Source organism: Rhyacophila brunnea, unplaced genomic scaffold (assembly GCF_057557595.1).
Source record: "Rhyacophila brunnea isolate RB1 unplaced genomic scaffold, BYU_Rbru_1.0 scaffold_2, whole genome shotgun sequence".
NCBI lineage: Eukaryota > Metazoa > Arthropoda > Insecta > Trichoptera > Rhyacophilidae > Rhyacophila > Rhyacophila brunnea.
The window spans coordinates 6,658,927-6,671,966 of NW_028232859.1; the positions used below are offsets into that span (position 1 = coordinate 6,658,927).

The window sequence follows — 13,040 nt, forward strand, 5'->3', positions numbered from 1 at the left end:
AGATGGCAACACATCTATTTATGAAATGATGGTTGACGGAAAACCTTGAGGCGTGATAAAAGTTTGTTATTATTTGACGTGTCAAAAATATTATACGGCGAATACGAGTAGTAGATTAATTTACATGTGCGTTTGATGAATTGTTTGATAGACTATCTTGAGATGCTTATTCAGCCGTAAACACAAGAAAACAAATATAATGGATACCGGCATGGACATCGATCACGATTATATCTACGGTTAGTGTTTTTAGGCATAACATTTTATACAGGCAGTCCTAGTCAATGTCATTTACGAATGTTTTTGTGAGGAGTAGGTTAGATTCATTTATATGTATGGTTTCGTACTATGTTGCTTCTTTAAGTAATCTTTTTATGTATGCTATAATCCAAGTCATCGGTAGCACGCTGCTTTGTTTAGAAATTGCGCAAGTCTGGCGATCGGTGATTCATTTATTTAACGCGAACAACGACATGCAGTGACATTCAAAATCTATTCTAACCGCTTCCTTGCAACAACATTAAGAATCACAATGTAACACAAAATGTTATCTTTCATGCTTGTAGATAATAAAATAGAAAGTGAATATCTTGTTATAGTGGAACTGCTTAACCACTAAGTTGCACAGATGTGATTTCTTCGCGTGCACAGGATTTAGGCGGGCCTAATGTGTCTATTATTCATGGTAGCTATCCTCTGTATTTACATCGCGCTTGTTGTATCATCTTGGTTTGCTCATGGTCCTTTCCACTGTTTTAATTTCCTGCCAAAACTAACGAACCTTACAGTAATGCGGTATGTTTATAGTATTTGGCAAGAGTGATACAGGCTCGAATCCTTCATATGTTTCACTTTACCGTGTGTTTGACTCAGCCTAAAAATATTACTGTTAAAATAACCACAATGTGTGGAGCGAAATAGCAATTACCCTTTGGATAGAATTTTTTGGTATAATGAATAAAATAAATGGTGAATATTTGAATATTATTGTGTACACTGTATAATAAGTATGCAAGAAAATTTTATCCGGAAATAGAAACTTGTTTTTTTAATTACTTAATTGATTACTTAATTGTATTATTCATTATTATTCATCCCCAATTATCATCACGGATAATCTTTAGTTTAACTATATAAGAAAGGTCAGAAAGGTTTGCATATACAGTACACTCTCAGTAATCCGCCGCTCGATTATCCGACAATCCGACAACTACCATAATCCGCCATTATTTTTACTTGTTGAAAGCACAAAATCAATCTCTATAATTCGCCGGTATTAGATTCTCAAATTCAGTAGTCTGCCGCGTACAAGTATACAACGCAGACGAGACGGGTTTATTTTGGAAACTTCTCCTTCGTAAAACGTACATTCATCGCAAAGAAAGTAATGTAAAAAAGTGCCCAAGGACCGCATCACAATAATTATGCCATGCTCCAATGCAACCGGGATATACAAACTGAAGCTTTTGGTCGTAGGGAAAGCCAGCAATCATATGCCATTCAAGAATATCTGCCTCACTGAACAACTGGTTGTGTCAAGTGATTTACTGTAATGTTAATAAACTTATAAATACTTGATTTTGATTATAAATAAAACTGTAATTTTCTAGTACAAATTTCTCAAAAAAACTCTTTCTACGAAATACTTTCCTGTTTTAATTTTACCGTATTTTATATGTACGCACTATAATCCGCCGCTTTCACTAATTGGACACTTGTCTGGTTTTTGGGGTGGCGGATTACTGAGAGAGTACTATAGTTATAAAATATGTGAGTTAAAGCAAGTCCCTTATTGATGACGGAATGTGCAAAGTAAATGTAGTGCTGTTGGAGAGAGCACATTCCATTATATACTTATGTTATTCTCTGGAATCTGGATGATAATTAGAACTATACCATTGAACTGAAAGTTGAGTCAAGAGGGTCAGGACCCTCTCAGGACAGGAAAAAATAATAATAAACAATCATACTTTGGAATGTTTACCATGAGTGGATTTACATATTCTTTCTGTCTTACCCTAGTATAGTTATCCATACTTGGTTGGATTCCATTTTAATTCTCAAACTTGATTTACTCGTGTTTATACAACATTTTAACTTGTAGTTTCGAGCGAACATTGATTAACAAAGAATAAGATATCAAACATGAATACTAAATGAATTACCATATCAATGTTAATGAAATATAATTGATATTGCAATACTGATTGCAGAAGTTATTTTGAAATATTTATTTATTGTAATTTTATTACTGTTTGATAATAATACGAATTATGCATAATCTTTAACACTTACTGAACAAAAAATAATATTACATAATAAATTTTATTGTTAATGCTAATTAAGCCAATAAAAAAAATGATGAATAATTCAAGTTGAATATCAATTAATTACACGATTTACAGATAAGTCGATGACCCCTGTGGATGACAGTAAATTTAAAACTAATGCTACCTCTCATCAGTGTTTGCTTTGTCAAGGACAATCAGATAACATTTGTTTTCGACAGATTTTTGTTATTAATGCGTAGTTTTTAACCAGGATAAATGTATTCCTCATTTAAATATTGTAATCTGCAGTTCAACTGCGCAATATTTGACAATTTTAATATTGTATTGGAAAGTTAAAAACTGGTCAAATCAAACATATGCATCCATATAATATTAAGTAGGTATTCGTGGATTATATCGAACCTTAATCGGCAGAACAACGTAAGCGACAATTCATAAATTTTAGAGGAGAAGGTTTTTTTTAAATTATTTCCGTAATTAGTTTCAAAAATGAATTCTGTTAATGTGGTTAATAATAATTGGTTACTGCCTATACGGAAATTATAAAACAATTGCATTAGTGCTTTTAGTTTTCGAGATAGTGGCGGTAACGCTGTTTTGCTTATGTCTATGACACAATATTTTTTCCAGGCATGTCGCTTACGCTATTTGGCGTAGTCGTTTTTATTTATAAATTTCATGCTAATTATCATCACAGGGCATTACTAATTAAGTATTAAAATAAATAACATATGCACCCATTTATTTTACGAAAGGGGACGTTGTTAAATAAATTAAAAATACTTTGACTTTTTAAATTAATATTTTTGCTTGTAGATACTTAATCACATATAGGTAAAATAAAAATAAATGATTGGTATTTTTAAGGTTTCGCTTATATTATTAATATTATCAGGTATTGCTATTTTTCAAAATGAAATAGGTACGTATCTACTCATACATAATTAAATATGGGGACCTACTAATTATGATAAAATAAAATTGTAATCAACTATTCAGTTTTACAAAAAAATTATTGTCCCACATTTTTTAAGCAGTAATCGCTGTATTATCCTCATTCACATCTTCCTGATCGGATTCCGGTAAAGTATCTTCCACTGATAATCCATGTGGCAGTTCCATAAACTCATCCGTCATCTCTGAGGGATATTACATTTAACACAGAGACTTTTAAGATCGTTATACTGGATCTCCGATATTGGTGATTTAGCACTATACAGCAAGGGTGGCTGCGCTTAAAGCATCACAGCACTTGATCGGGATCTGATGACGTTTTTTAGGTCTAACAGTTTAGTCCTACTGTCACCAGAGTAGGTACAATATTTGGTAAGTTTTTTAAATTATGCCTTTCGTAATTCACCAAATTTAATTTTGAACTTTGAAGGAATGCAAGTAGCAGCGAAAGATTTCCAGTCACGGAATTCTGCATATGACATGATGACCTAGCGTTGGAAATGATGGTGGGTCATTCTGATAGTGCCTAAACTACTCTGAATATAATTGACTCAATTGTCGCATGAAGGGAATCGACCGGCATCGTAGTACGACCAGTGGGTCTATTCTATACTTAGCGACCGCTAAAGTGATAGATATTATCAAACTTAGGGTAGGTTTATATAAAAGTGTTGGTACTTATTGCAACAATTATAATCAACGTATTGTAATTGTTACAATAAGTGCTAATTCTATAATACAAACCTACCCTAAGTTTGATAATATTTATCACTTTATCACTTTAGCCGTCGATAAATACAGAATAGACCCACTGGTAATAGAAAATGTATTTCTATCAATTCAATGAAAGTTGAATTTTTCATAAAATAAGATAGCATACCCAGTGTTGCCCGGTTCTTATTCTGACCAATCACAGTATAATAATTCCTTGATTTTTTCCCGCTTTGTCAGTCCTGTCCAAAGATTTGTGCATGATTGCTGAGATCTCATTACTGCCACGTTTACCATCAGTTTCACCCCATAAAAAGCAGTATCCATTATTTGTTCCACTTTCGTAGATACTTTCATTATAGTATGCGTATTTCGACTAGGGAGTGTTTAGCACCTTCTCGAGGTCAAAACTTGCGCACAAAATGTCATTGTGATTTTTACTTTGGCCAGATCATTAAAGAACATCTCCTTGCATTTATCCTTTACGGTAAGGGGACATTTGTAAGTATCCGTTTCAATTAGCCGAAGTCTCTCGTCATCAGACATATTTGTTACTTTCTCGCAAAAAGAACACTATTATCTTTTTTGGTAGATGAAAACCCAAGTTGAACTTACTGTCTATTAAATACGTTTCTGAAAACATTCCGAATCACGATATTAGTGGATTCATTCAAAGAATCCAAATTTTCAGTATAAATTTTATACTTATACATTTTTAACATTTCAAAAATCTACAGGAAGATACTATTCTTCGTAGATTATTCCGACAGTAGTGAGATGGAACGGCGGGTAATTATTGTTTAATAAACTCTATTACCAGGTTTATTTTATCTCAGCCAGTTTTACTGGACGGCGCGAGCTTTGCTCCCAAATCGGTTTTCGCACAACTCACTACCAGACGGACCACCGAATAAACCGTACCGTAGCTTACACTATCAAATAATGTCGGTTACGTTGTTTTGCTCTACTTTATAATGCGATACAAGTTAAAACGCTAAAAGGCACAGGCCCTAAAAAAATGTCACGCGATTGAGATCGGGCTCTAATATTTTTGTCACTTATGCGCTAGGTGATATTGAACAGTTCTCCATTTAAAACGTAATTTACCAAAAAGTGTCGCTTACGTTGTTCTGCCGATTAAGGGTCGATATTGCCAAGTCAGCCGGAATTGTTAGAACCCCCAATTTATTAAAAGGTTCAGTTCCCATGGAAAAGTCGAAAGTGGTTAGTTTCCGGCTGTTTAAAAACACAATATACTTAAGTACTTACACCTATCTACCAGTGGTGTGCGGTGACTTTTGCTTGAAGGGATCATACTTGAGATAGGTATTGCAACTATCTTGGCGGATTGTATAGTGTGTGATATTTCAGAGTGCTATCTCTGCGATATTCTAAAAAATATTCATAATATTATAGATTATAGAACATGAAAGATAACTGTCAAAGTTTCAGTAATACATAATATTGGATCTTTGGAATAAGTACAGTTAAGTAAAATGTACCATATAATTGCACATTAAATACGTTATTTTATTTGGTTTATAGTTATGTATCGAATACTTTTGGGGGTGCTCTGCATCGACAGCATCTATGAACCGTATGCCACTGCTATTTACTTAGTTAGGTATAGATGTCAGGAATAGTGAACCTTTTTATATGCGCATTTCCTCAAGTAAAACACAGGCGCGTGTCAGAAAGCACTGTACATCCTTAAAACGCTAGACCATTTCAATCTAGAAAAACTCAATAACACTAGACTGGAATATAAACGAGACTGAAAGACATCAACTTATCGGCAACACAGATAGATAGATGCAAGTCTGAAAGAGGACGATATCTAGAATGAAATCGAAACTAATATTACCAATGAATTTAGAGAACACCTTGGGAAAACTGAGAGAGAACAAAAGAAAGAATGGATCACAGACGAACCATTAAAAAATAATTGAGCAGCTATGAAATACTAAAAATGACCTAATCAAATACAGAAGAAGGTCAAAGAAGAAAGAGACAATTGGATAAAGAACTAATGTGTGGAAATAGATTTTTTTTTGGAATGGATGCATCACAGTTTTAACTTGCACAAAACAATAAAAGACTTCACAATCATCAATAGATGTAAGCTAGTGGCGACGCTGTTCAATGAAGATGGGAAACTTGTAGCAGGTCTGGAAGGATATGGCTTCGATGTTATTCTATGATGAAAGAACTGAGATAGAACTGTCTGCAGACTATTCATTATTCATTTTAAATTTGAAATGATTAAAGCCATTAATCAAATGTAAAATAAGAGACTAATAATAAACCGTTAGTGTGTAGAGATGGTGAAATATGATGAAAAGACTGGATAATACAAAATTTGTACTTTAACGAAACGGCTCGGTGCAAACTGGGATGCTTGATATCGGAGGAGGTGTAAATTTTGAAGGGTAGCGACACTGTTGCTTTTTACCACTATCGCTTTTTAATTTATACTCAGAGTTTATATTTAAAGATTCAATTGACGACACCTAAAAAAGTGTAAAGATTAATGGTAGATGTATAAATAATTTTTGTTATATCGATGACGCAGCGCTACTGGTGAATAATGCCAATGACCCACAACGCCATAAGTTTTGTAAGACACACAGTCTAGACCGGTGTTCTTCAACCTTTTAACACCTGTGGCCCGGCTAACATAGAAATATTTCGCTTACCAGTATCAGCCAGAAATAAAAACTAATATAAATAGATACAAGTATGGAAAACACCCAGATATCAGTAGATTTCTTGGATTTCAAAATTTCAAAAAAGTATATTGGCAAAAATATCTAGTGGGAATATACGAATCGTGTAGTTGTACTGTCGGATGAAAACTTTTGCGGATCGGCGCCGGTCCGCGGACCACCGGTTGAAGACCACTGGTCTAGACCACTAAACGAAGAAGAAGTCAGATAGATAAAATGAGAATAAAAATAAAATTGTTTTTATGCAATGGTTTATTGTAAATATACCAAAAATGATTATGTATGTAGGTACGAGGGTGGGTCAATAAGTCCTTAGAAAAGCCGACAGGTGGCGCGACTAGTACTGTAAGCGGTTTGTTTTCATGCAGCGGCACTACCGATTCAGTATGCTGCGAAGTTTCAATCAGATTGGTCGGGTTGTTGTGTGTTTCTCGTACATTTAAAAAAAAAATTTGCTTGTGGAAAATGGAAAAATGGAAAATGGAGAAAATTGAGTTTAGAGCTGTTATTAAACATTTTAATATAAAAGGGTTAACAGCAAAGGAAATAAAAAATGAGTTGGATTTAGTTCACGGCATATCTGCTCCTTCACTTGCAACTATTTATAACTGGTTAAATGAATTTAAACGTGGTCGTACATCAACAAAGGATGAACCACGCTCAGGACGTCCTGTAGAGGTGACTACACCAGAAATGATCAATAAAATCCACGATATGGTGTTAAGTGACCGAAGATTAAAGTTGAGTGAGATAATTGAGGTTACAGGGATCTCAAAAGGTAGCGTCATTTCTATTTTACATGACAAATTGGGCATGAAAAAAATTTCTGCAAGATGGGTGCCGCGTTTGCTCACAGTCGACAATAAACGCAATAGGGTGGTGGCCTCTAAAGCCCTGTTGTCGCTCATGCAACGCAATCCGGATGAATTTTTTCGTCGCTTTGTGACTGTAGATGAAGCATGGATACACCACTATACTCCCGAGACGAAAGAACAGTCAAAGCAGTGGATTGCGAAAGGCGAACCATGTCCAAAGAAGGCGAAAACCGTAAAATCAGCTGGTAAGGTTATGGCTACTGTATTTTGGGATGCACGTGGAATTATTTTCGTTGACTATTTGGAAAAAGGAAAAACAATAACAGGGGATTATTATGCATCTTTATTGGACCAGCTAAAAAACAAAATTGAAGAAAAACGGCCTCATTTAAACAGGAAAAAAATCCTCTTTCATCAGGACAATGCCCGTGTTCACACATGTTTACGATCAATGGCTAAAATTGAAGAATTGAAGTTCGAATTGGTCGACCACCCACCGTATTCGCCAGATTTAGCCCCCAGTGACTTTTTCCTTTTCCCAAACTTAAAAAAATGGCTAAGTGGACAACGTTTTTTTTCAAATGAAGAAGTCATCGATCGGACAAATGCTTATTTTGAGGACCTTCCGAAAACTTATTTTCCTGACGGTTTAAAAAAAATTGAGAAACGTCTAACCAAGTGTATTGAGCTCCAAGTAGATTATGTTGAGAAATAAAAAAAAAATACAAAAATAAAAACTGTTTTAATGCTTTTTTCTAAGGAATTATTGACCCACCCTCGTACCATATTATATAACATAAAAATTTACACAACATATAGGTATTTGAGGATATATTTTTCTACAATTAAGTGAATTGTTTGTGGTTATTTATTCCATACTAATTTATTTATTCGCAGCTCATTTAAACAGTAAGTGTACAGCCTGAGTGGACAGCGTTTGGCAGGGCGGTGAGCGGCGTGCGCAGCTCAAACATATAACCAAAAAAAGACACTGTCTATGAACATTTTTTTTCACACATGGTTATACGTTTGAGTTGCACACGCCGCTCAACGCCCTGCCGAACGCTGTCCACTCAGGCCGTACACTAAGGATTTGGTTTAATTTATCAATGAAAAATAACGAACATGTTGAGTCAAATATTATTGTCTAAATACTGGTTGCTCAATCTTAAGGGACTCGTAAACGAGCAACTTTTTATGGCAATATGATAAGGCAATTGTGTTGCTGTTGATAGTTCCCCAAACCTCGAAAATAGTATGTAGTCTACGTTGCCAAAACTTTCGATGTCGGGTCATACATTCCCTGCCTTCCATTTGCCTGCGTGTCATAGGTTCTCCATCCCTGGTATGGTATATCGTTAGTGTTTTGTAAAAAGGGCGAATTAACCAACATGCTATTTTACAGGAGGAGGATTTTTAACTTTTGACATTTTTTTTTTATTACCCGTGGATGATTATAAATATCTAACAAGTTTATAATAAAGCTTAGAAAGAATACTGTCATTATAATAGGCATTATTATATAATATTTTAAAAGGCCTAATATGTCACATTCGCTTTTTATTTACGATTATCGTTTTTAAGTACTTTCCTGTGGAGATGCAAATTTGCTGTTTTTACACAACAAAGCTAGTGGGGTAAATATTGTATTTTCATTAAAATCTCGATTTCGCCAAAATGGTTGATTCGCCCATTTTACAAACCACCGACGATATGAATAAGTATTTTAATTTATAAACATAAAAAGTCGTTATGTACTATTTTTTCAAGATTTACTCATCAGGTAGGTATATGGTCTCCATTATTTGTTGGTATTCAAATTTCAAACACATTGGAAAAAAAACTTTTGTTTAACATTATGTTAACCTTTTAACAGCCCAGCTGAAAGTACTAGGTATACTCCCCAGGGCCCAGGAATTAATTATATTATAAACAAATTAAAAGAATAGTGAAAAGTCCAATATAATGCACTTACATATATGAGACCTCAATTGAAGTTCGGCGAAAAAGTTTTTCATACACAATTTCGTGAAAATGTCTGAAAATTTCCAGGTATGGTAGGGTTGTCACAACACTGCACTTACAAGAATTAGTTGATTTTTTTTTTTTTTTAATATAAGTATTTTGAAAAATAAATTTTATAGTATTTTTGTAAAATGTCACCATAAATACTTATAGCACTAAGAAGTATACTAAACACATTAAAATCACTAAAAACTTTCTTGTGTATGGAAAATTTCGAAGCACGGTTCAAAACACAGAGCAATGTCGCACTGCTTGCACAAATACCTAGTTTCTTTCCGTCTTTTCTGATTTTTTGTATTGGCACATACATAACATCTTCTTGCCGCATTAATTTTATTGTTAGTAGGTGGTATTTTACCCAAAAAATGTCTTTCTGTTAGCCTAGAGGGTACAGGTGCTTTTCGCTTCAAAAGAGTTTTTGGTTCTAACTTATGTTTTTCGATCAGTTGTCCGATGACTTTCAATTGAAATTCACCCAGCGGTTGTTTTTTTCCAGTTTTTTGTTGGAACAATACATGGGCATTCAGCAGAGATAAATCTATCAAATGGAAAAAAAGTTTTTTGTACCATTTGACAGTTTTTCTTGTCGAATTTACAGAAGAAATTATCATATCACTACGATCCACAGCACCCATGTTTTTATTGTAATCAACAATGCATTCCGGCTTGGAAATCGGAATTTTAGTCTTATAGTCTACTTTTCCAGTAGGTTTGAAAGTATTGTTGTGAATTGTGGGCAACATTGTAACATCCTTTTTATCCTTCCACGCCAAAGCCATAATTTCGTCAGTATGGAATGTATCGGTTTCCCCTTTTTTCAATTTCTTAGTAAATTTGGGCATCCCAATTCTGTTTCTCCTTACGGTTCCACAGGCATTCGTCCGGTGATCATAAAGATACTTGAATAACGTTGGGCTGCTGTACCAGTTGTCAATGTACAATGTATGCCCTAGTTCCAAGTATGGTCCAAGCATCGTTACCACCACGTTGCCCGATATACCGATGTAATTATTTTTCTCAATTTCAGTTTGTTTTCCGGTATAAATGATTACATCTAAGACAAAACCAGTTTTGCAATCAGCCATTACAAAAATTTTTATTCCGAAACGACTAGCCTTCGTCCTGATGAATTGGCGGAATAAAAGTCTGCCTTTGAAAAGGAGAAGACTCTCATCAATACATATGTTCTGATATGGACACATGTACTGCTTGAAAGAAATTTTCAGTTCCTTCAGGACCTGTCTAATTTTATATAGTCGATCTCCGGGAACCTGCGTTTCATTGTCACAAAAATGCAACATTCGATGCATCAGTTCGAAACGATTCCTGGACATGGTTTCGGAATAACATGGTGAAAATAACAATCTGTGGATAGACCAGTGTTCAGATATTTTATTCCGTGAATTCCTTGACATTAGCATACACAGCCCCAAAAATGTGTACATATCATCAATTGTGCAGTCTACCCATCGCCGTAGACGATCACTCAAAACTGTGATATTTTTTGTGGCAAATACAAATTGTCTGTTGGTCTCTCGGACTAACATTTCAACAAAAGAAATATCGATGAAACATTTGAAATAGTCCATTTCGAGTGCATCCGAAGTCAAATTATCAGCTTTGCATCCCGAAACGTTAGCATCGAAGGAAAATGCGCGTGGCTCAAACATATCCGATTTCCACTCAAATGTCGATCTTTCAGTGGATTCCGGTGTGATAATTTCACTTTCATCGACTTCCAAAGTTTCCTCAAGTTCGACATCCGAATCATCACTTCCATCGTCTTCAGATTCAACTGTTTCGATAAGGTTATCGATTTCACCAACTTCGTCGATCTCATCCATTTTGAATAATAAAATTTGTAAAACTAAACTCGTAAATAAAACACTTTGTATACGCAAATCGAATCCGAAATACAAATAAAAAATAGTCACAACACTTAGTTCTTTGTCAATTTCTATCTAAAAACATCGAAAATATTTCTTTTCATTCAAGTTTAGTAGGTAAAATCTAAAACAAAACTCGTAAATATAACACTTTTTTATACGCAAATTGTATATGAAATATAAATAAAAACACTTGGTCACTCAATAGAAATTAAATTTCAATGTAAAAACATTGAAAACATTCCAATTATAACGCAAATCTGAATAAGAAAGCATTCCGAATTAGCATCCCGACTAAATGATATTCCGGCGACAACTGACTCATCACTATCGAATCATACCAACTGCCTATTGTACAAGATATCCCAGTGTGCAGGGGAATTTTGAGCTAACCCTGATTTGGCCTCTCGGGAAATTCCCTTATTCTCGCGATGTATGCGCCGTACAAATGTTTTTTGCTTGCAAGGTCTGATCAGAAATGTAGTTACACGTTTTAAAATTAAATAAATAAATATTTGACTCATACAAGCGCGTAGAACGGCTCGGCGTATATCGTACGGTACGGGCGCCTGAATCACCGCCGTGCATGACGTAAACGTTACGTTACGGGCAGCTATCAGGTTAATAGAACCTCCAGAAACCTGACATTTTAAGGGGTTCACGTTATGGTTCGGGGCTCTCAAGATTTGGAATTAAGAGGTCTGGTTCCAAAATAATTTAAACATTTTCAGGATTCCAAGGTTTGTTTCAGTTTCAAATCCAGATCTAGTTATAGCATTGTGCAAAGATATGATATAAGAAGAAAATATGTTATTAAGGGGGGACATGCTCAGCGTAGGTCAAAATGGAGCTTTTGTTCTATTTTCAAAGCATGATCCTGGACTTACCTTAACCCTCCTCCCGCTAACGGCATCTAGAAATGCCCATGATAGTTAAACCGTTCACCGCTAAGGGCATCCAGAAGTGCCCATAAGTTTCTACCTCCGTATTTTCGTAATTCGGCGAGTAATACAGTCGAAATTTGTTTGAAAAACTAGCTGGGTTATTCCTTTACTGACATCTGTGACTTTTTTTCAATAAGACTTTTTAGATAATTCGAAATTAAGCAAAGACACATACCCTGTCGATATTGGAGTAAAACAGATTTCCAATGATTGGTTTCAAAATTTACCGCTAGTTGCTTTGCGCAATTTGCGCCGGCGCGAATTGATGTTAATGATCTCATACATGAAATCGGCTAGTGCGGTGATAATTTTCAACAGTCGATTGCTTTCGTGTTGTGATTGATACATTTCAAAGTTTTTTACGGTTTTCTATAAAATTATTATTGATGCGCCATTCTGTTAATAATTAATTATGTGCGTTAATTCTTTAAATGAAAAGTGATTTTATGAATTAAATCAGTGGTTGTAAAGTGAAAACGAAACACATAAATAATTTAAAATTCCTATAATAAATCTTTTGTACTGTATGGAAATACATACGAAAAATTGAGAATAAGTAAATAATAATCTGTAAAATATTTAAATTTAAATTAAAAAATGTAGAATAGATTTTCAAAATTCACGGCCACTCATTTTTATTTCAAGGAAAGTGATGATTAAAATTCTTCTCATTTTAGTCGAATAAAGA

General features: G+C 34.5%; 1 protein-coding gene across 2 annotated transcripts in view; it reads left to right on the forward strand.

The window, feature by feature from the left end:
• The window catches only part of Atf6 (bZIP_ATF6 domain-containing protein ATf6), a 30,855-nt gene continuing 17,815 nt past the window's right edge, over positions 1 to 13,040 (forward strand). The window contains exon 1 of one of the 2 annotated variants that reach the window (XM_085947111.1): positions 1 to 239. In XM_085947111.1, the coding sequence (XP_085803237.1) occupies positions 200 to 239 (40 nt within the window). In that variant the 5' untranslated portion in view covers positions 1 to 199. The remainder of the gene's footprint in view (positions 240 to 13,040) is intronic. The other variant, XM_085947112.1, reaches the window with a different exon arrangement.